Raw genomic sequence first — 22,471 nt, 5'->3', positions numbered from 1 at the left:
GAACATTTTGTCACACAGGAAAAAGTGCACACTTTTCAATGGTTATGCAAATCACTGTTATGCTAAAAAAGTGTACCCCTTTTAGATTTTAGGGTTTTGAATCATATTGGACAAACAGAGTTTTTAGAGTGTACTTAATTTTTCAAAAACCTTAGAAATGTTGGTGTGAAATTAGTTGTGTGGAAAACAAAGAATACTGATGGAAATCTTTTTACAGATTCATTTTGGCAAGTTCTTGTCTTTATTTAGCCCATAAAACTATATTAAACTGTTATTTTAGTCTATACAGGTCTAAAGTTTGTCACAAAAAAAAGGCGTCGCATTTTGCCCATTTGATCAACCCTAATCTCTTTTATAGACCATGTTTAAAGATCAGTGAACATCTTCTCATCAAAGAGAGTTTTCCTGAGTTTTTTTTGGCCATTGCATTAAAATGCTACAACCATTGGCATCACATCTCCTCTTGGATGTTTCCTCGCCATCTGCAGTTTCCTGCTAGGGTTTATCTTTAGGAAGCGTGACACAGCTTTTTATTGTTTTGCCGATGACATTCAGGCCTATGTGCCAGTTAAACTAAGCAGCAGTAATGCACAGACACCCTTATTAAGTTGTCTGGCAGAAATTAAAATCTGGATGAGGTAAATTTTCTTAACCTTAATGAAAAGAAGACTGAGGTCATCTGGTTTAAAAATCTAATCCTCTTCTATTGCAGCCGATGCTCTTGGTTCTTTGTTATTAGCAATCACTCAGCCTTAAGAAATTTTGATATTTTCTGGACAGTTCTAATAAAGGTGGACAAACAGATATGTGCTGTCATTAAGTCAAGCGTTTTCCAACTATGACTCACTGGGGTATAAGAAGATTACATTATTTGTGCTTTTATCACCTCTGGACTATTGTAATTTGTTATATGCCAGGCTGGATCAATCATCCCTGCAGTGTCTGCATATAGTTCAGAACGCTGTAGCTCATCATTTAACTGGTACAAAGAAGCATGAACATGTAACTCCAGTTTCACTGGCTATCTGCCTGATAATGCTCACTTTTAAAGTTTTAAATGGTCTAGACTAGCGCCATCTCATCTAGGTGATCTCCTTAACATCCACACACATTTGACAACACCCCAGTCAATCAGCCAGTTTCTTCTCGATGTTCTGAGATGAGTATCATTTAAATGTCCTTTTAAAATCTCTTAATTGGGCTTAGACTAATTTATGATGAAATAATAGTTTTAAAAATCACAATTTTTACAGTTCTACTGCTTTTTTTCATCCTTATTACAGTTTTATTCTATTTGTTATTTTATAAAGTTTGGTTTAACTTTGAAGCACTTTGGTCAACTCTTGTTTTTAAGCATGCTGTATAAATAAATTTGACAAAAACACTCTATAAACCTGGGAGGTTTCTGCATCTCCACCAGCAGTTTCATCCTTATTGTGACAGAGGAAACTTATAGTATGAGTATTATCTTCAACATGAGAGAATGCAGGTAAAGGGGGTTTCAGCACAAAGTGCTCCCCACTGCTGAGCACATCATTTTGCCCAGTAATTTTATTTGGATGCAGTGCTATGTGCTCACATCTCAGTGAGTGCAGTCAGAAGGCATCCTTCACACAAAATCCAAAGTCTTTTACTTATCATGGTGGACTGATCTCATCCAAGTTCCTTACAAGTCATGCTGCAGCTTCTTTAAAATGCAACTATAAACTCTGTAGTTCTCTCTATCAGTATCAACAGTTTTGTTCCATATTATTGATGCTGGTGTTGTTGCCGTCTGTGTTTGTTTTGTTTCTCTGCAGGTGTTCTTGTTTGCCTTTCCCCATGGTGGTTATAAGAGGATTATTTTGTTTTGTACAGTCTGGTTGTTGGGTTTTGTAATTTCTACCTATACATTCTCTCTAGGGTGCAAAGCACAGTTTGGCAGCAAGGTCCTGGGTTCAGACCCTGGTCTGGGTTCTTTTTGCATGGTTTACATGTTCTCCCTGTGCATGTGTGGATTTTCTCTGCATGCTCTGGCTTCCTCCTACAATCCAAAAACATGGCTGTTAGGTTAATTGGCCCTTCGGTGTGAGTGTGTGCATGCAGGATTGTTTGTCTGTGTTGACTTGGGATAGATTGGTGAGCTGTACAGGGTGTACATCGTCTCTTGCCCAAAAACTCTTGCCGGTTTGATACCTCGCTCCGACTGTCTCAGTCGTTGTGTCCTTGGGCAAGACACCTTCACCCGAATTGCCTGCTGCCAATGGTCAAAGGGCCCGATGGGGCCAATGTATGACAGCCTCGCTTCCGTCAGCTGTCAGCAGCTGTGGCTACTAACATAGCTCACCACCTTCAGGGTGTGAATGGGTGAATGTAGTGTGAAGCGCTTTGGGGTCGTCAGACTAGTTAAAGTTAAATTTACCATTTACCATAGCATCTTAAAATAATAAAATAAATCATCTAATGACAAAAGTTAGGCTTAAGCTATCACTTCATTATCATTGAGGTGCTGCCACAATGATAATGAAACCTCACCACAGATGTTTTGTGCACTACTAAGACATACGTTAGTGTCATGCTCCCTTATCCATAATTAGTGGTGGCCGCAAACCACAAAGACTCTACAGAGACCTTCAATGCTTTATCTCATTTTTAACATCATGGTGTGGTCTTGGTCCAGCATGAACAAGCCCTTAGTATGACTTAAATGGCTTTTGCTTTAATTGATTTGTCAAGAAACGATTTGAACTTAAAACAACTGGTTATTAGTTTTTTTAATGGAGTTACTACCATCAGATGAATGTAGCAATAGAATTGAATGTGAATATGAGTGTTGCTTCCCAGGAATCCCTGACAGTATTAATCCTGCCCTTGTCTAGCTCCAATGAATTCACTGCCACCCAGTAGTTCATTCTTAAGCACACAGGCTGCACCACACCTCAAAATGACGGGAAACAAACACTAACAATACTTCTCAGTAGCCTCAACGGAGCCCTTGAGGCAACTACAAGTATCCTGATAGGATTTAAGGTCGCCCTACCCTTCAGAGCTTGCAAAGTGTTTAGCTAAAATTAATTTATTACCTAAAAAAAAAGGTGTTTAGGGAGCACTGAAGAAGCATCAGAATCTGCCAGGTCTCCAACGATATCAGCTTAAATACGCCTTTAAGGAGGCAAAGCAAGTTATGACCAGTAAAGTAAAAACAAGTAAAAATTATATTTTTCTGAGCATTGTGTTGATTGTGTGTATGTAGCATTGTTGACAACAATCACATCATCAAATCTTTACTTCTTTATACCACCTCACCTGTTTACTCAGGAGTAATTTTATCATCTCCGTTTTTAATTTGCCTATCCATGCGTCTGAATATACAGTAATTAAGGAAATTTATCAGCTGCTAATCTGGTCAGCTCACGCTCTCTTCTCAGAGGGAAAGCGCAGTGTGTTGAGCGAATGGGTCCTTGTGGCTACATTTCATTGGAGAAAATATTCCTTAAGAGAAACATAATACGATGAGCAGAAAACACAGAGCACATTACATTTTAGCTGATGTAATTCCCTGAAGCGCTTAAATTTTGAATCACTAATAGATAAAGCTAAATTGTTACACCGCTGTAAAATGAACAAGCCCAAAAGGTAATCAAGGGTATGAGCTTAGAAAAACCTGAACAAAAGCATGGTTGCTAAATTGACAAAAAAAACATATTCAAGCCCACATCTGAACAGAATGCCAAGTGTAATGGACCCGGATTTAGCAATGGTAGCCATCAGGTGAATTATATGTAGTTATGTGGTTGTTTTTCTGTCCGGAGTGGTCATCTGTCCCCCTCACATGCATGATCACATCCACACAAACATATGTGGACAGCAAATTGTGTTCAATCTGAAAATCTCTGCACTTTCACACCTTTCAGCAGAGCAGATTTACGCTCCCTCTAAATCTGACTACATAGTGATAATTTATCAGTCACTGGTCAACTAATAACCTAGGGCATATTCTCAATCTCTTTCTTCATTTCATGATAGATAATAAATTAGAATAGAATGCATAGAATCACTTTGAGCTATTCTTTTAATGATTAGTTAACGTAATCAATGAGACTGCAAGCAAAATATTGTTTGATGCTGGCTGGCTACAGAGCAATGTAAACGAAACTAGGCAGAGGCGGCATTTTCAAATACTGATTTTTTTGTAGTAAATTCTACAAATGATGACACAGAGAACACGGCTCATACCTAAGTCCTAAAAAGATAGAGAGCATGTTGCGCTTCACAAAACCAAACAATAAGTAATAACATGTGAGATAGGACATGCTGACACGAGAGCACCACAGTGAGAGCAGAAACAACATGGAGTCGTTGATGAAGGCAATGGGAGCTCCACAGCAGAGTAAGTCGTTACACTATCTGACGTTTGTTCCGTTTCAAAGTGAGGAAACGCCGACAGCGTATTTAAGACTAAGCTGAAGTCCAGGAATAAAAACACAGGTGTAAGGATTGAATTGGATTGTTATAATTAAGAATAGGCACATTTCTGATGTTTATCCAATAAAGCCAGAGTGGTATACACTAATCTAATAAATGATGGCTACTAGGTGAATATCGTTTCTCTCATGTTTGCCAGCATGTTAGCAATGATATTCAATAAGCGAGAAAGAGAAAGCAGAAGTTGCCACTGGATTCCATTAGATGCTATTACTGCTTAAAAAAAACTTGTTCAGCTTTGTTCAAAATCTTAAATGCTTTAACCACTCAAACCTGGACTTAATTACTCTAAACTGATCAGTATAAATGAACCGTTCTATCAAACAGAGATTGGAAGGGGGGGCAATTATTTCTTAATGTACTTTATTCAAAAGATCAAATAACTAAAATATCAGGTTTTTTTCTATTCATTAAATGTTTCAAAACAAAAAGTACCACCATTTTACTCAATAAACACATCAACAGCATGCATGTTGATGCACATTTTGAGATTCATAAAAATCAGAGATGTGCTTTTACTCAAAATGGATGCAACCCTGTAGTTTTTTTTATTGTCAATCAAATAAAAAATAACTTAATCAATTTAATAACAAATTGTATACTATTTTATGTGTTATGGCCCTTAAAATTAAAATCAGCATCAGTAAACTGTAGGAATATGCAGGGCAGATTACAGAGAAAGCTGCTTTTAAAAGAATAGGTAGCAGCCAGTAAAAGCCTGAACTGACTATTCTTTAAAGCACAGTTTGTGATTTCTGAAACCTTTCATTGTATGTGTGAAAACATTAAGTGCCTGTTCACCGTCAAATAATCTAATTTAGCTTCAGGCTTCCTGCAGCTGCCATGCTTGAACTGATGTAATGTGGTCTACATGCCAACTAAAGCACTGAAATAACCTTTTTCCCCCTTTATAAATAGAATAAAGGATTAGCTAATCACACACTGTGGTTTACAGAATCTATATTTAGTAAAGAATAAAACTGGCTTACTTTTATTTTGCATTTGCATTAGAGCTGATCAAAGAAGGGGAAAAGGTATTTTTATGGGTTTCATCATCACTGAAATTTACTGTGAGAATTTGCATAAAAAAGTAATAGCATCAGGTTGAAAAGTCATTGACTAATCAACTAACTAAATAAAATTGATAAGTAGATAATCAAAATAGTCACTAGTCGAAACCACAAAGGTATTGATTAAAATACTTGTTTTTTTATACTTTTAATTTTTGCTCAAAAACAGATTTATCAGGTTCTGACAAAAGCCGAAATTACATATTTTTACCATTTTATTTGCTGAAAAGTGACACTGTGCACTGATGAACATTCTGAACAACACTTAAGTAAATAGACCCAATTACAAGAGAAGCTGTAATTGGGTCTATTTATTATTTGTTCCCCTGCCAGATGGTACAAGCTGAAAACACATCCGAGGTATCATGCTTTTGAAAGATTCTCCTCCACTCTGTCCTCATAACATGCCATACTGTTTAAAGAAAATCAAGTCTGCGCGATCCGCCCCTACTTGGACCTCTCAACCACGGTAATGCACATGGCTTTACAATCATTTATCTTGTTGAAAAGGTCACAGCAATAATGTTTACTTTGCTGCCTGCTGACCTACACAGTAAGAGTCACACAAAGACTCTAAAGAGATAGCACAGCTCCAATGCATCTATGAAGGGACTCCATTCCTGTGACTTGTGTTGTTAATCGAAGATAATGCATCACAAGTATTTTTTAACACCCAAAAATTTTTTAAAATAAATAAGATATGTCTCCTGCACTTGCAAGGAAGGATCTCCCCACATGGTTGTATTTAAGAAATGGCCAAGTTAGGTTAAAAACAACAAACCTGAAAGCCACTTTCATGTCTTTGTGGTTTATGGACTCAGGGGGTTCCTGTATTTTGCTTTTGAGGGTGAACCACAAAAAAAAAAAAAAAAAAAAAAAAACCCACAGCTACTTTTTAGCTACTTCCATTTTCTTCTCAAAGTGTATGGTCCAGTGAGAAATCCACCCAGGCTGTGTTTCATGGGGATACATGTTTTCTTCCTGCTAGACAATCTCTAGCTCAACAGACCCAGCGGTCCACGCTGCACCCTCACCAACTCATTCCATCAGAGATGGATGTGTTGCATTTAGCCAGCAAAATGGCTGACTCCATCCGCTTAAAACAATCAGTTTCAGGAGCTACTCTCTGCTTACAGATAATGTGCCTGGCCTACTATTTTCATCAAACCCCACCTCTGGCTGTACAAAGCAGATAAGCCAAACATCAAATTTTGATATATTATTTAATGCAATAAATGGTGAACTTATTTTTTAATTTAAGTATTTTTTTTTACCCCCCACATCTTACCAAGGGTGCCATAAAGTGCTGAAAACGCCAAAGAAGGGGAAGAGCATGATGCACACTTTAGCCCACAAAGTTATAATTTTGTTTTCAGGTCCATTATCGGTTGAGAATGGATCACATTGTTACAATAATTTCAAAACATTTGATTCAAGCTTTATAGAAAACCATGTGATCATTTTTCTCATATCAAACTCTCTAAGTGAGAGTTTGATATGAGAAAAAAAAAAGATTTACCTGTAAGACAATGAACAAGTTATAAAACTGATTACTATGAAACACAAGGCCTCCTCCGGTTGATGCAACGCTTAGGAAAATATCAAAAGCTCAAGCTTTATGTGATAGAAAGCAATAACAATATGGTTTCACATTTGTTCTCAAGAGGAAAGCAGAGAAATTCAGGCGAAATGCCATTTCTGTTCTATAAGATGCATGCCTGCAGCTTATATGCTGCAAGTCTATGGAGCAAATGTGAACATAATAACCACCTTGTGTTATTTTGCATATATAGGAGCATAAAGTTGGGCAAAGCACAGACATCACATCAAGACTAAAGTCCTTCAGACATTAAGCTGCAGTGCAGGCTGAGTATTTTGCAGTTTGGCCTACAAATACATAAAAAAGCTTGTACTTTCTTTGCTATGGTAACAGCTTTTCATCCACAGACACCGTCGTTTTTGTCTGTCGTTGTTTATCTAACTCTCAAAAGAAATTTGTGCGAGACTTACCAAATACAAACGGCTCCTGCCTGATGCTCTTAAATCAACAGCAATTAAAGGAACAAAGAAGGCCACGTCAAGTATTATCGTTCAGCTCTTTTCCTATATACTGGGCAGAAATGACATTTCCAAGATGTTTTTTTCAGAGAAGCAGTGTAAGAGAGAGCGCCGGCGTTCGCATCAGATAGATCGGACTTTCAAGTTCCCGGACAGCTCTGAAGTGCAAAGCCTAAAAACTGTCCGAATCCGTTAATAGTGATGATAATTGTCAGGTGCATTCACATAGGCAAGTGTTCGTGTGCTCGTGGTACGTCCTGTTTAAAAACTTTACTGCCTGTTTGTGGAGTTCCTCCCACTCTCCCGTCATATGCAACATTCATACAAACACATAAAGTGGTGATTTTATCACAAAAACATGAATATAGATGAGTCAGTGGGCTGTTTTTGCTGTTCTCTTGCTCTGCTGCCTGTATCCTCCTCTACAGCTCTATAGTAGTTCCACCAGTAGTAAAACGTCGAGCAAGGACAACTTTCTGCAGTCTTAGAAAATAAAATACATTTTTCTTACAAAAAAACCCAATAAATGATCTCTTGAGTATTACTTCACACACTTCCCACTGTAACATTGTTCATTCCGCTAATTTATTTTATAATCACAAACTTCATGTCTTTCATGGTCCCACACAAAGTAGTGCGTAATTGCAATGTAGGATTTGGGTCTGAACTCACCAGAGCCCCTTGTTCCACATGCTTGCTGTGTTCCCTGCACTGCTCGTGATCACACGTAAACCGGGGTCTCAACAGCGACTCTTGATGCTCAATTCCAATTTTTTGCTGAAATTGCATTTTTTTTTTTTGAGGCGGCCGCTCATACCACTATTAAATGCAACCGCCATCATACGGCTGTCTGAACGGTTGAAGACCCCAAAGCGACCCGCATGCGCAGGAGACAGACGGAGACGTCACAGGGCAGTAGCCTCGTGAGACCATCCTGATCTCGCAAGCTTTCAAGGTTTCACTCGCAGATCAGTCTGGCCTCTTACCGTTAAAGAAAATTTGGAGCCGTTCACCAAATGGACATCCAATCAGCGTTGGCTTTGAAGCGGGTTGAGGTGTGACGCAACGAGAAGCGTGACAGTTCAGTCTAAAGAACATGGCGGCTTCAGCCGATGAAACTAGCGTTAGCGTGGCTATCGAGCAAGTTTTATCGGAATTACAGAGTATTTCTTCACTGAAAGAAGAGCAAAACACTGCTCTGGAGGCTTTTCTCAGAGGAAAAGATGTTTTTGCTCTTCTCCCGACTGGTTTCGGCAAGAGCTTGCGGTTGTGTTTTCGTCGTCGCTGTTAGTACGTCATATGCTTCGTTGATCTGATTGGTTTATTTGGTCCGTCTATCACCAACATAGGCCAATCAGCTAACCAGTATTTCCGCCCCTTCCCAAAATTACTTCAACGGAAGGTTTCCAGATGGAAATGCGGAGCAAATCCATCTGGCGGTGTCAGGTTAACAGGGCAGTGCACGTTTGTGGAAGCAATGGTGACCGTTTCTAGAAGTGTTCAATAAAGTTTTGTTTAAAAAAAAAAAAACTATAAAAGAAAAAAAATGTGGATACCGGCCAGCACCTCTCCTTGTTATTATTAGAAAGCTGTTAAGCAATGGGAGCCGACAATATTAAGACCACATCATAGCAAGAAGAAGAGGAAATATTTTACGGAGCGCCAGCTGCTGCTACTGTGTGTGGGTGTGTAGTGAGAGACAGGAGAGTGACATGAAAGTGAAAAAGACAAATATGGGGCAAAAAGATCGGATTTGGGTCGCATTTCCCTGCAGTGTGAAGGTAGCTTTAGTTTGCCATTTTGCCACATAGGTCAGTTTATGGAGTGCAAAAATGTTATTGTTTAAAGTTTCTACTACCAGAGCTGTGGATCTCTGCAGCTCCCTCAGAGTTAACGTGGGACTTGTTGCTGCTTTACGTGGGAGTCGCGTTGGTGAACAAACAGCAAGGTCAAGACTACCAAACATCACACCAAACAGCTCAGGGATAACGATTTCAGGGAATTGTAAGGTATGGTTGGTTAATAAAACAGAATCCCAATCTTTGAGAACTCACAATCAGAAAACTGAAAGAGCCTGGCTGTCCAACTTGAGGTCCTCCTGAGCCACTGTCCTGCAGGACATGGATGCATCGCTCCTCTAACACGCTTTACTGTAAATAACTCAAAGCGAATCTCTGAGGAAGTAATTCAGCCATTTAATCCGGGCGTGTCGGAATGGGTATGGATCTAAAAGTGGCAGGTCTGTAGCCCTTGAGGTAAAGAGATTGAGACCCCTGAACAGAGTTTGTCAGAGCTGCAAACCTACCATTCTCTTCTCATGCACTTCTGAAGCCTTCACTTGAAAATGATACGCTACAATGTGCTGGTCATGATGCGGGACGTAAGAAAATACCATTAGAGTACATATAAGTATCTGGCTGTGAGATAAATTTCTGGATATAAAAGACTTCCGGGAGTATGAATATTTTTGCATGGCAGTGTGTGCGTGACTGAGTGCTCAGACGTAGAACCATAAAGTCAAGTCGGGGACAGATAGAGTAAAACCAGACATAAAGGTGAAGATAAAAACACGGGAAGCTGTTCAGTCCAAACTATGCAGCTTGCACAAGTAGTGGTAAAAAATAAACTATCAGATGTGAACAAACTAACCTTTTAAAAAGGCAGGGAAGAAAATCTTTGGAGTTTAGGTGCATCAGATAATGTCTCGATATCGGCTTTAAGAGCATGAGGCGCAGCAGTGACACTGATATAACGTGTTGGTAACATAAGCTGGCTTATTACTAGGATTTCAATCACATCACTTCCTCATATAGTCTTTTTAAGTGGGGTTCAAACCGTCATCTGCTAAAAGGGACAACTTAGAAAAGGACACATAGGCTCCCCCAAACCAAATAGAGCAACCCAGACTTCGAGCAAATATCAAGCAGAAATCTTTATAGAACAAGGGATAGTTGTCAGAGGGAAAAGTTGGAGTTCTAAAAAGAAAGCCAGACACTGCAAATGTATTGTTAACGATGACGAAAATGCATCCCGTTGGAGGGAAATGATGAAGATAATCCAGTCGTACAAGGTACAAACTGACTCATTTTAAGAGAAATGCTTGCATACTCTCGCACATATATACCAGGCATGTTGTATATTCTCCATCAAATCCCTGGGAGAGACAATACGCACACAAACACACACACACACACACACACACACACACACACACACACACAGGAGCCTACACCCAGATCTCCTGATTGTATACCATACATGCTGTGATTCTGTTGTGATAAATTGCCACATTCCATTTCAGCACTGATTTCACGGACAGATTAGATGCTTTAAAACCATTTAAGAGGTCTGGTGCAATCTACATTTAACAGTAGCGCGGAAACACTTTACAGATGCAGTCAGGGCTCAAACAGCTGCCTGTTTCTCCAATCAGCCTCGCTCCCTTTTTTTTATTTTTTTATTTTTTTTTTTAATTTATGTCAATGTTTCCAGTTCTCTCGCACACTGCCGTACAGTTCATTGGACCGTTTTAGTGATTTTTTTATTTTATTTTTTTTAATCTATAGAATGAAAAGTGCAGACTCCTCAAAGCAAAGACGCTTATTTACTGCATCAAAGAAAACTTGATTCACATTCTTTTAATGACTTGATTCTTCTTCTTCTTCTTCTCTTCTAATCACGCCATGTGTATGCTACACAGCCGCTCTGCTTCGTGAACTGGACTGCAGAGCGGCGTTAACATTCAGAGCAAGTATTTGGAGAGGACGGCGCTTGCTCTTCATAGTGGACGTTCAAGAGAACCCCCCCCCCCTCCAAGATAAGAAAGAGGATCAAAGTGGCCGGGGTCGGTGTGAGGATGGTTGCGTTTAAAAAACTGCTACGAACGAGGGGAACTTCCCGAGCCCGTCGTTTCCCGACAAGTAGGCTAAATGAAAAGGGGCGGAAAGAAAATAAAAATAAACTTACCACCCCCATGTCCAGCTGTTCGGTCGTCAGCGCGGGAGCCGCTCCGGTCAGAGGCAGGAAACAGCACACCGGCACCAGCGGCAGCAGGAGCAGCAGCAGCAGCAGCATCTCATGGGAGATATTCCTCATCCACTTGCGGAGAACCAGAGAAATCATGATGCCCCTATGACAGGTTGATCCTGCTGGGCTCAAACGTCCAGCCCGACGGCCGCATCCATCCGCGGGATAAATCACAAGCAGAGACACTGTAGAAATAAAATAAATAATAATAAAAAAAAATAAAAATAAAAAGATACGCGAGTATGAGTCTACCTCACTGTTGAGCGCAAACACATAGAACCCATGAAACCCGCTGCCGGTAAAGCAGCCGAGGCATTCAGAACACTTTGGTGGCAGGAGATTATTATTCAGAAACAAAAACTAAAAACTTGCAACAAACACCTAAATGTTGTCTGTGAGAGACAGGACGACTGTCTCGTGTCAGGTCCGTCAGAGGTAAGATCCCTGTGGCAACACGCGCGCGCGAGCTCTGCGCTCAGACCGAGAGTGTCGAGCATAAAATGAGAAGGGGGAAAAAAAAAATGTAAGCAGCCGCCGCCAGCTGCGCGTGGTTATGTCGCGCGCAAGTAGGACCCCCCCCAGCCCTGGCGCAGTTACCCAATCAAGTTCCGGAAGACGTTCTTAAAGTAAAAAACACAGACAATTAAAAAGCGGGTCAACTAAAAAGCACTGGACACCATGTGTGTGGTGGTTAATTCAACGAATAAAGCAGGGGGAAAAAATTACAGTTTATGTAAATAATGTCAAATATTTTGGGTCGAATCATAAATCTACCCTGAAAATATACTTTTGAAGGTGGAGCATTTTCTAGGCAACGTCATTAACTTCATGGTGACAGAAAAAAAAAAAAAAAGAAGAAGAAGAAGAAGAAGAAGAAGAAAGAAGCAGTGGCAGTTTTTCCATGAATCGTGCCCTGGGCTTAACCTTCATTCAGCCACCCCATGGTCCACCAAAGAGGAACTTACTCCCCTGAGAGGGCCCATTCTACTTATCAGAAACAATATAAAATACTGAACTGATATTAATGGATCCAGCCGGACAAGCAGACAGATAGAAACAATCCAAATTTGATCAGTCTACATATTCTGCTTTTTATGCTGGTCTCAATTAAGCTGGGGCAATTCCAGAAAATGTTCAGCGTCGTGGTCCAACTGGCCCCGTAGAGGGATTTTTAAAAAAATCTTATTTTAATATGTTGTTGTTGTATAAGGATTTGCATTTTATGCATGCTTTAGCATGCTTTGAAGACGAAAAATAGACCGGTATATCAATGCATAAATATATTAATAGTAAATTAAACTTGTTGTCTCCTCTATTTATTTCTTATTTCTATTTCACATTTCTAAAATATTATGCTTTCAGCCTGAGGCTTACCCATCTGGGTGACGCCACTGAATCTAACTTTTGCAAGTATTTTTAAATTGTATTTTGTGTTTTCTTAAAAGAATAAATATTGTATCAATCTGTAACAAGGTTTCAAATATTTCCTTTTCATTCCACGTTTGACCAGCCTAAATGTGTAAGATGTTGACACAGATAGTCCCGCTCCACAGTTTCTTGGAGCCTGAGGAGAGCATGTGCGATCATCGTAGAACGGCCAACCAAATTATTGCATTTGTGTGCTTTTAGTTTGAAAGTTGATTCTTAAGTTTCCTTTGACTTACTAACAACAGCTGTCAGTTTGAATTCAGTTTGAGAGGCCTTTTATTTAATGTTTTTGGACTTCAATCATGATTCACATAAGATAAAAAAAAAAGGTGGCCTGAAGGCTAATTCAGACACAACTCGATTGTTACAGTAGCCTATTAATGTGATCTCATGTGGTGCCAAGAATTATGCTGCTGATTGATCACAGGTGCTACTGTTTTTTTTTTTTTTTTCTTTTCTACATGGTTTATGAAATATAAGCCTGAGCAAGGCTAATGACATAATGGCATAATTACATTAGGAAAGCATTAGCTCTTGGAGGCCAATATTTTGGGAGACTTTATCTCTTTTTACTACATCTCTTTTAATGATCTAAAAAGCACAATAGTTTAATCATAGTTTATGCTGAGGCTTGCACCTCTTATCCTCCGTTCCTAACAAAAGAGGCATATCTCCTAGTCTCTGTAAAGACTAAATCATTGTCAGCAGATTAAGTGGCACGGACTTTGTTCCTTTGCTTGTAGGGTTGATGACTTCACATTCTGGATTTAAACCTGGACCATAGGAAAAAAAGTTGAAGGCAGGTCAGAATCAGTCTTGTGTGAACAAGGATCGTTCCGTATCATGTGAATCTTGGGCTGTGTAACATGGATTTATCATTATCATTTTCACACAAAGCGTAAATGATCAACAAAAAGTAGACAGTTTAATCTTTTCAAACATCCAGAAGTAGAAGAATGAACAAAAAACTGCTTGGAGAGTGAAACATTTAGGATTTTATAGTAAAATGCTCTATTTAAGTCACCCAAGTTTAATGTCCCAATAAAGTGATTGTCTGCTCACAAATAATGTCCTCATGTTAAAGACATATTGGTTCCAGTTGGTCTGGAGGAAAACCCTAAAGATAACATCTATCTGCACGCAAAGCAAAATATTGCATGCAAAAAAAAAAGAAAAAAAGTGGCTGTTAGCTGGTGCATCAAGGTGACTTATCTACTTTAGACTGGAATAACAATATGCATTCACACCTCTGAGCCCAAAGACTTGCAGCCAATGGCAGCATCCTATGCATTCTGTATCTACTTTGATCGACAGTATCCATAACCTAACCGCTCTGTCCCTAATGATTTACAACACTTCTTCAGTGCATCACAGCCTCCTGGCTGGACTGCAAAAAAGAAGTGGCTTAAAGAGCGCCAGGGCTCAAGCCTTTACATAAATAAATTCATTTTTTGCCCAGTTTATCTTCATTTCAAGCTACTTTCCTTTTATTAAATACATCAATCATATTTTTAACCAGTGAGTCTAGATAGCGGGCGCCTTAAGGTTCTGATGAATATGCTCGGAATAAGATGAGACCTAAATTTGAGCTCAAACCAGCTTTATGGCAGATTTTAATACTATAGGGTTTGATAAACAAAGGCGCTAATCAGTATGAAAATACTACATTGAACAATTGTTTAAAGCTACAAGTCTCTGAGGTTGGAAGGCCTCCTTGCCATCACACTAATCTTTAAGCTCCCTCCACAAATACTGTATCAGATTCAGGGCCAGGACTCTGGCAGCGCCATTGCAAAACATTGACAATACTTAAAGTAAGAAGAACCATGTTTACAAAATGAATCAAAAGATTGCTTTAAATCTAAATCTGCCTTGTAATATGGTTAGCTGCATTCAGCTGGAGATAAGAGCAAAACTGCTGCATAGCTGACAGAACTTTATATAAGCTTGTTGAAAATTAAGGGCACTAAATGTCAAGTCTTGGATTGGAAAATATTGATTTTCTTGAATTCAAATATTGGGCTTATAGTAAGGCAAGGCGAGGCAAGGCAAATTTATGTATATAGCACAATTCAGTACAGGGACAATGCAAAGTGCTTTACATGATTCAAATATAGCAAATTAAAACAGAATAAAAGCAAGTAGGAATAAAATGTAGATAGAAATTAGAACAAAGAAGTGGTGATTCAGTTAACTAGAACAGTTGAAGGCAATCCTGAACAAATAGTAGAACCTGAATGAACCGGCAAGTGTTGAATATTGAGATACTAGAGTTTCATCAGAACACTTTTTCCGAAGCAAAAATTGTTATCTTTGATCATCTAGATTTACTAACTGCTACTGTTGTGTGAACTCCCAAAGATAAATAAGTCTTCATCTTTGGGATTCATGAGTCCCTGTCAGTTTCCACTTAGGAGTGATGAACCAGTTTATGTGCGATTTAATGAGATGATACAAGACTATGGAGACATTGTCAGATAAAATATTAATAAATTAATTCAAACCCCATGCATTTTATATTCAGTAGTCACACTTTGTTTAATTGGCCAACACGGTCATATTAAAAATTCATGTAAGCTTAATTAATCTCTGTCGTACATGTATGGTGCCCTGCAAAAGTAATCATATCCCTCACCATCCTTATACCGTGTCTTGTTACAACAACAAACTTCAGTGTTGTTTATTGGGAATTTATGTTATAACCCAACGTTGCACATAACTGTGATATGGAAGGGAAATTATACATGGTTTTCACGATTTTTGTTTGTCAAATTTAAATATGCTAATGCACCTACTAATCTTGACATTACCATCAGAAGTCATCTCCTTATTAAATAGGATTTACTTTAATATAATTGAAAGCATGGATAAACAGCTGTTCTGACAAGGGTCGCGTGAGTATGGCAAAACTGGAAACTGACCAAGACACGGACCACTGCCTAAACTGACCGGCAGTATAAGGAGAACATTATTTAGAGAAGCAACCAAAAGACCTATAACAACTTCAGAAGAGCTGCACAGCTCAAGTGGGAAAATTTGTTGTCAGTATTATTTTTGTCCACACCGCCAATTTGGCCTTTGATAAAGAGTGTAAAAAAAATTCACACTAGGAACGTCCATTGTTCCACTTGTTTGGTCTGGACCAAAAGCAGACTTTACTTTTCGTTTGGTCCGGTTTGCTTTGACATTGTACTTTTCACCAGTGAACAATGACTTGTAATAAAGCCACGTGGGCTACCATTGGACAGAAGTGACATGGGTGGGGCGAGGCTTTTATTACAGCTGATAAATCACTGTGAGTGGCAAGAGCAGCTCATTCAACGCAGGTTTTTGAGACATTATATTTCTAATTTTGGAACGCCTGAGAGAATGTATCCGTAAGCTGAAGGAGTCCCACAGCATGCTGATAGCAGCATTGCTAAGCAAAGGGTGTGATTTCAGCACTACATTCACAGCCACGGTGGCTTGATAAATTCAAAGAGATGCACGTTTTCTGTTGTTAGGTCAGATCCCGGCCGTGTTTTATTCATATCAGAAGCAAACTGAGAGCATCTCAAAAAGGTGGTCATGGTTTAATTCTGACCAGGGTTCACTTGTGTGTATTCGCACCGGCACAAAAGGTGTGGAGCAAGGCGGGAAACAAACTCTGGTCCGTTTAAAGCCAACCAAATGTGGCAGGTGTGAATACACTCTAAGATTAAACAAAAATATATGGAGAGACGTTCTAGTGCCAACATCATGATGTGGGGATGCTTTTTCCCTGCGCACGGACGAGGAATATGATCAGAGGGGAGGAGAAAGGGGATGGCAATAAATACCGGGCAATCCCAGAAGAAAACCTGTTGGAGGCTGCATAGACGAGTCTGGGACTAGGCTTCACCTTCCAGCAGTGCAGCGGTCCTATACTAAAGCAAGAGCTACAACTCAAAGGTAAAGTTAATGGTGATAATATGCAGAAGTTTAAGGGGTGAGAATACTTTGCACGGCACTGCACTTTTTTGTCTGTCTCATTATTTCACTTACAGGATAAATTAGACTTCTGTCTTATATTGCATTCATCTAAAAAGGGCCCTACAATCAATCTAAAGGTTTTCAATTCTAATATCTATTTTAATTATTCCCACCTTACATTCTGGTGTTGCTATTGTACATTTTTTCCAGGCTACATCAGTAGACCTGATGTGAGCTACTACAACTGTAGTAGACTAATGTAGCTGTGTTGGTGTTAAAGGGATTGGTGTTAAAATTTAGGTGGGTGTGAAAAGTCAGAGTAACACTCTTAATTGCCAGCATGCAGGATTTTTTCCCAGCATGCAGGATTTTTTCCGTAGATCATAGGTGATTAACATGGACGCTGTGAAAAAACCCCATTTACCCTTAATTACATATGAATGCAAATGCACATTTTTGTCACATATGTACATTCATCTTGAGATTCAGTTCTTTACTCATATCCCATTGGGCAATTAATTATTGTGCAAGTCATAAGAAATATGTAAAAAAAAAAAAAAAAAAAAAAAAGAAAACATTTAACCAGAGGGAAGGGCTCTGAATTCAAAAGTTGCAACTCAAGCAGGGTTAAAAAGCAAAAAAAAAGGCATGTGCAGTGCCCATAAGCCTAAAAAGTGAAAAATAAATTAACAAAAAGTTAATGACATAGGAAATCCACCACTTCAAGATAAAAACAAAACCTTATTGAGAAATCACAGTGGCTAAAAAATCATTAAAACAGTTGTCATCAGTTGTGAAAAACAAGAACCTCAGCCATAAATCCAACTAACCCATCCCCTTGCCTACAAAGGGGCAAATAGCACAAGGAATAAAATGAATAAATGTTACATTTGTTGCGCCAAACAGCAGGGAACCTTAACCGGGATCCAGATGGGAAAAGCTGAATCTCAGAGTGGAAGGCGTGAGTACTGACCGACAGGATGGAGTTAGCTTTTGTCATAGGTTGCACGAGTCAGTCAGGCTGCTTTGCTGACCACCTATGGTTTTGCTGCCGACATTCGCAACTTTTGATAGTGTGGGTTTTGTCTCTTACACCCAGGTTTCCATAGCAGCATATTAAAGAAAAAGTCTGAATAGATACGAGTGTAAGATTTATATGCGAACCACAGTTCTGTCCATGTTGAATTTAACCATTTAACAAAGACAGAAAATACATTGCAGACCTATCTTGCACAGTATTATTTAAATCTAGCTTGAGTAAAATTGCTGATCATAGTATCATCAATCACAACCTTCATCCACATGATAGTTGATATCTGACTGGCAAAACAATCCAGAATCCTGCCTGCCAGGTTAAAATCCACATTAAAATGATCCAAAGAGTTTGTCAGCTAAAATGTTTGGTTGAATTGTATTATAAGCAAATGAAAACTGTAAAAAAATAAAATAAACACTTGCAAGTGTTTTATTGCCCTCAAGATGTTTAGATATGTGATTAAGCAGAGCAGCAGTTTCATCTTCTGGCTCGTTTAGCCCTGTAAGCAAACAGCAAAGGATCCAAGAAGATTGTCTCTTTTACGTAGGTGCATTTGTTCAAGTAGTTTCTCAAAACATTTCCTAACCACAAAAGTCAATGCCACTGATCTGAAATCATTAAAAACGTTGGGGTGGGACTGTTTGGACACTGGAATCATTACGCTACATACTGTTTCTGTATTCTAGGAACTTTCTGCTGGGTAAGGGAAAGCAGGAAAATGTTATAAAACATATGTGCAAGTAGCTCAGCACAGGAAGTGAGCAGATGTCATCAGGCCAATGAATCTTTCTAGCTTTGATATGCCTGAAAGTGCCTATCACAACAGATATATCAGAAGATTAAAAGGAGTGGAGCCACTGTCATACAAAAGGGCTTTCTGGTCCCGAATAATATTCCTAACATTAGGTATAACAAATTCTGAATAGAACTTGTTATACTCTGGTGCAAGCATCCAGTCACATTTAAAACCATGCAGTGAAACCTCAAAAATGTTTCTTTTTTTTCTTTTTTTTTTACCATTTATACCAGCAATAGACTTTATAACAACCCAAGCAGAGCTGAAAAATGTTGTTTTCTCAATCACTTTTCTTTGGATTTCCACCTTGTCCATGCTATTTGAGACTTAACTTCTTTTTTCAGTCTTGCTAGCTGAGTGGTTCTTCTTTATCTGCACACAAACTTTGATTCAACTGTGAAGAAATGGCACACACGGCATAAAAAAAGAAGGTAATTTATGTGTAAAAAGACAGTACAGCCGTTTCATGTCAACAGGCATCAGGAAGGAACTGTGAGTAAACATCCCACCGAGGCAGAGGGAGCATTGTTAATTTTGGGAGAATTGAGTTGTGACAAATGAAAATATGTCACCTCGGGGGTGGGCTTGGATGTGGAAAATGGCATTTGAGTTATCTCTTCTTCAAAAACAAATTTGCGGGAAATGTTTTAAGATAAGCAAGAAGGTTGTTGATAAAAGTCCAGAAAATACAATAAAATCCACTGGCAATGATTTGTGAATGTGCTGGGTATCTATTTATAAAGTTGCCACTTGTGGTCAGAAAAAGGTATTTTGTAAAGACATCAACAACTCTAGTATTAATTTGGAATATCTTTTTGTCCTAGAGTATCATCATTTAATGAAAATACTGAAGCATGCAAACCTTTTTCTTATGTGATCAATTTATTTTTTAAACATTTTTCAATGAGAGCTAAGATCAAATTTTCTCACTGCCCTCAAACAAAGACACTTTGACTCCGGCTTCAAATTAAATTAAGGGACTTGTTCAATATCTAGACGTACCCTTTAATGTGTTGGTGCCAAGCGTACGGTGAGAAAAATCAATCCCAAACTCAGACCAGACACACAGCTTAGCATTAAAAAAAATAGAACAGGAAAGATAAATTGGGTTGTGCCATAGTTATCATCTAAAGCAGGGGTGTCAAACATACGGCCCGCGGGCCGGATCCGGCCCGCCGAACAATTTAGTCCGGCCCTGTGGCTAAATGCATTATCATTATTTTTTTTCCCCCCCAGTGTCCTGTCTGGCAATGTGGCAATAAGATGCCACAGCGAGCTCGTCAGATTTGACTTTCACAAGTGGACAAGATAAAAGGAAGAGAATGATAAAACAATTATTGAAAAAAAACATGTACTTCGTTTAATTGAAAATATGCAGTTCCTATATTGTCCACGAGGGGCGCTGTGTTTTAATTAGCATATTAAGCTTCAGGTGTGGAAAAATTCTAATCATTTCTTAATTTTTATCTGTTTGATGTATTTTGTCATGCAGGACAGTGTTTTTAAGTTCCAAAAAATGTGAATAAATGTTTTTCAACATTGTATAATCACTGTGATCAGTTCTTATGCATAATGCACAAGTAAATGTTTAACTGAGTAAAAGTATTGTTGAAATTGCACATACTTTTCTTTAAAACGCTGAGGTTATTCATAATATATTGTGTAAAAGTGAAATTAACTTAATATAAAAATCAACAACAAGTCCACATTTATTAGTTCTATTTAATCTTGCAATGAGTTAACTCGTGTGGCCCTCTTGAGATCAGATTAATCTGTATGCGGCCCCTAAACCAAAATGAGTTTGACACCCCTGATCTAAAGTTTAGGATTTTACCAGATTTTACTTCAGTTCACACTCTTAAAAATGTTTGACAGTTTTTACTGGTAGGCATCTCAATCGTGCTGTGTGTTTTTCTATGCGGCCCCTTTTTTCCCCTTATATCCCTAAATAAAATGTAAACAAACTGTATCATGAGAACCAAGAGACACATCATACCGTTCTAGGATAAAGTTGTGGATACGTTTAAAGTAGGTGTGTTATAAAAGATTGTAAGATAAGGTAGTGATTTTGAGTGGAACTCTGTATTTTGTTTGATGTCATGTGGAAAATGGGAAATGTGTTTTATTTTGAAGTCTCAGTAGAGAATGCTGTTCTACGTCAAATTACAAGTAAATGAAAAATACAAGCTAGCACCAAGAGTGCATGCAAAAATATAAAGATCCCCTCGTGTGGTGTTGGGGAAAGGCTGTGGACTGCCCTTAGAGAAGACTTGCAATTTTTATGAAAACAAGAAGACAAATCAGATTTCCTTTTCCTTGCATGCAGCTAATGAGGCATTTCTTTTAAGTACATGCTTTAATTTAATGTTATTGTCACGTATGTTAATTAGCCAACTTGGTGTCTTTGTGTTTAATATGGTGTACCAATAGTTTTTACGTTTATCGTGTGGAGAGGAGACTGAAGTAAAACCTGTTGAACAAGGCTACTTGTGTCTAGATCATGCGTTGGGAGGGAATCACACTCAGCTTTGAAATTCTATCTCAACACTGGCCAATCATCCTCAAATCCACAATTCTGACTTTTATGGAGGAGTGGAAAGAAGATGACATTGGTTCAAAGAAGTTCCCATTTGCCAGAAACCATTTGGGGGGCACAAAAAAACATTGGGAAAAACATGCGCTGGTCAGATGAGACCAAAATTAAAAATTAAAGGTATTTGTATGGAATGCTAAGGGTGACTGAAACAGTGATGGCTTGCCTTGCCAATAGGGGGCACTTGGGTTCCGCCCTCATCAAAATTGCAGGAAAAAGTGTAGACACAGTAAACATAAATTGCGAAATAAAAATTACTTATCACAACCCTTCTCTCATAAAATGTGTCTAATTTAATTTATCAGCATTGCAATTCCATTTTGGGTCTATTTTGTTGTGTTGGCCTCCAAATTTTAATGTTTTAACCCCAAAGGGTGCAAGACAAATAAGCTCTGCTGCTCTGCACCCATGCCCACTCAATGCTTTTTGCGTCATTCTTTATACAGTCAAATGAATTCATCTCTCTTGAAAATCCAGAGTCAGTCTACAATGAAAAGACAGTAGAGACAGTGATAGAATATTCCATCAGTAATTTTCAATATAATAATTTCAAAAGGCTGGAGGAAAAATGCAAATAAAGAAACTTTAACCAGACTGACCAAATAATAAAAAAAAAAAGCAGCAGCAGGCATGAGGGACCATGGGTTGATTTATGTACCAGTAGAAATTTTCATTGTGGTAATTTCCAACCTTTTGTGCTAAAATGTTATTACCAGCTGGGTAGAAAACTAACGTTACGTGCCATACACATCATGAAACAAAGGAAAGCTAAAGGTTTTGGTACAAATTGGAAACCTCAAGGGTCTGAATCCAAAGACGCATAATCCATTTTAGATTTTGATATATAAAAAAATGTTGATAATGTACTGTTTTTCTGCTTCACATTTATGCCACATTTTGAGTTATTCCATCAGGAAATATCCCAATAAATCCCATTAAAGTGTGCTGTTATAATTTGACAACAGGTGGAAAAGTTAAAGGGGTATGAATACTTTTTAAACCCCTTGAGAGCATGCACAATTTTTCGGCAGATCATATAAGGTTTGTAG

The 22,471-nt window shown here is 38.5% G+C and overlaps 1 protein-coding gene across 1 annotated transcript in view; it reads right to left on the bottom strand.

The window, feature by feature from the left end:
• Nucleotides 1-22,471, bottom strand: part of LOC118564019 (matrix metalloproteinase-17-like) — a 193,868-nt gene that overhangs the window by 132,629 nt on the left and 38,768 nt on the right. Inside the window, exon 2 of the mRNA XM_036140712.1 lies at nucleotides 11,559-11,803. Within this exon, the coding sequence (XP_035996605.1) occupies nucleotides 11,559-11,714 (156 nt within the window). The 5' untranslated portion in view covers nucleotides 11,715-11,803. The remainder of the gene's footprint in view (nucleotides 1-11,558; nucleotides 11,804-22,471) is intronic.

The sequence above is a fragment of the Fundulus heteroclitus genome, chromosome 8 (genome assembly GCF_011125445.2).
Source record: "Fundulus heteroclitus isolate FHET01 chromosome 8, MU-UCD_Fhet_4.1, whole genome shotgun sequence".
Taxonomy (NCBI): Eukaryota; Metazoa; Chordata; class Actinopteri; order Cyprinodontiformes; family Fundulidae; genus Fundulus; species Fundulus heteroclitus.
Note: the sequence above shows the minus strand (reverse complement) of the source record. Positions and strands in the feature narration are given on the sequence as shown.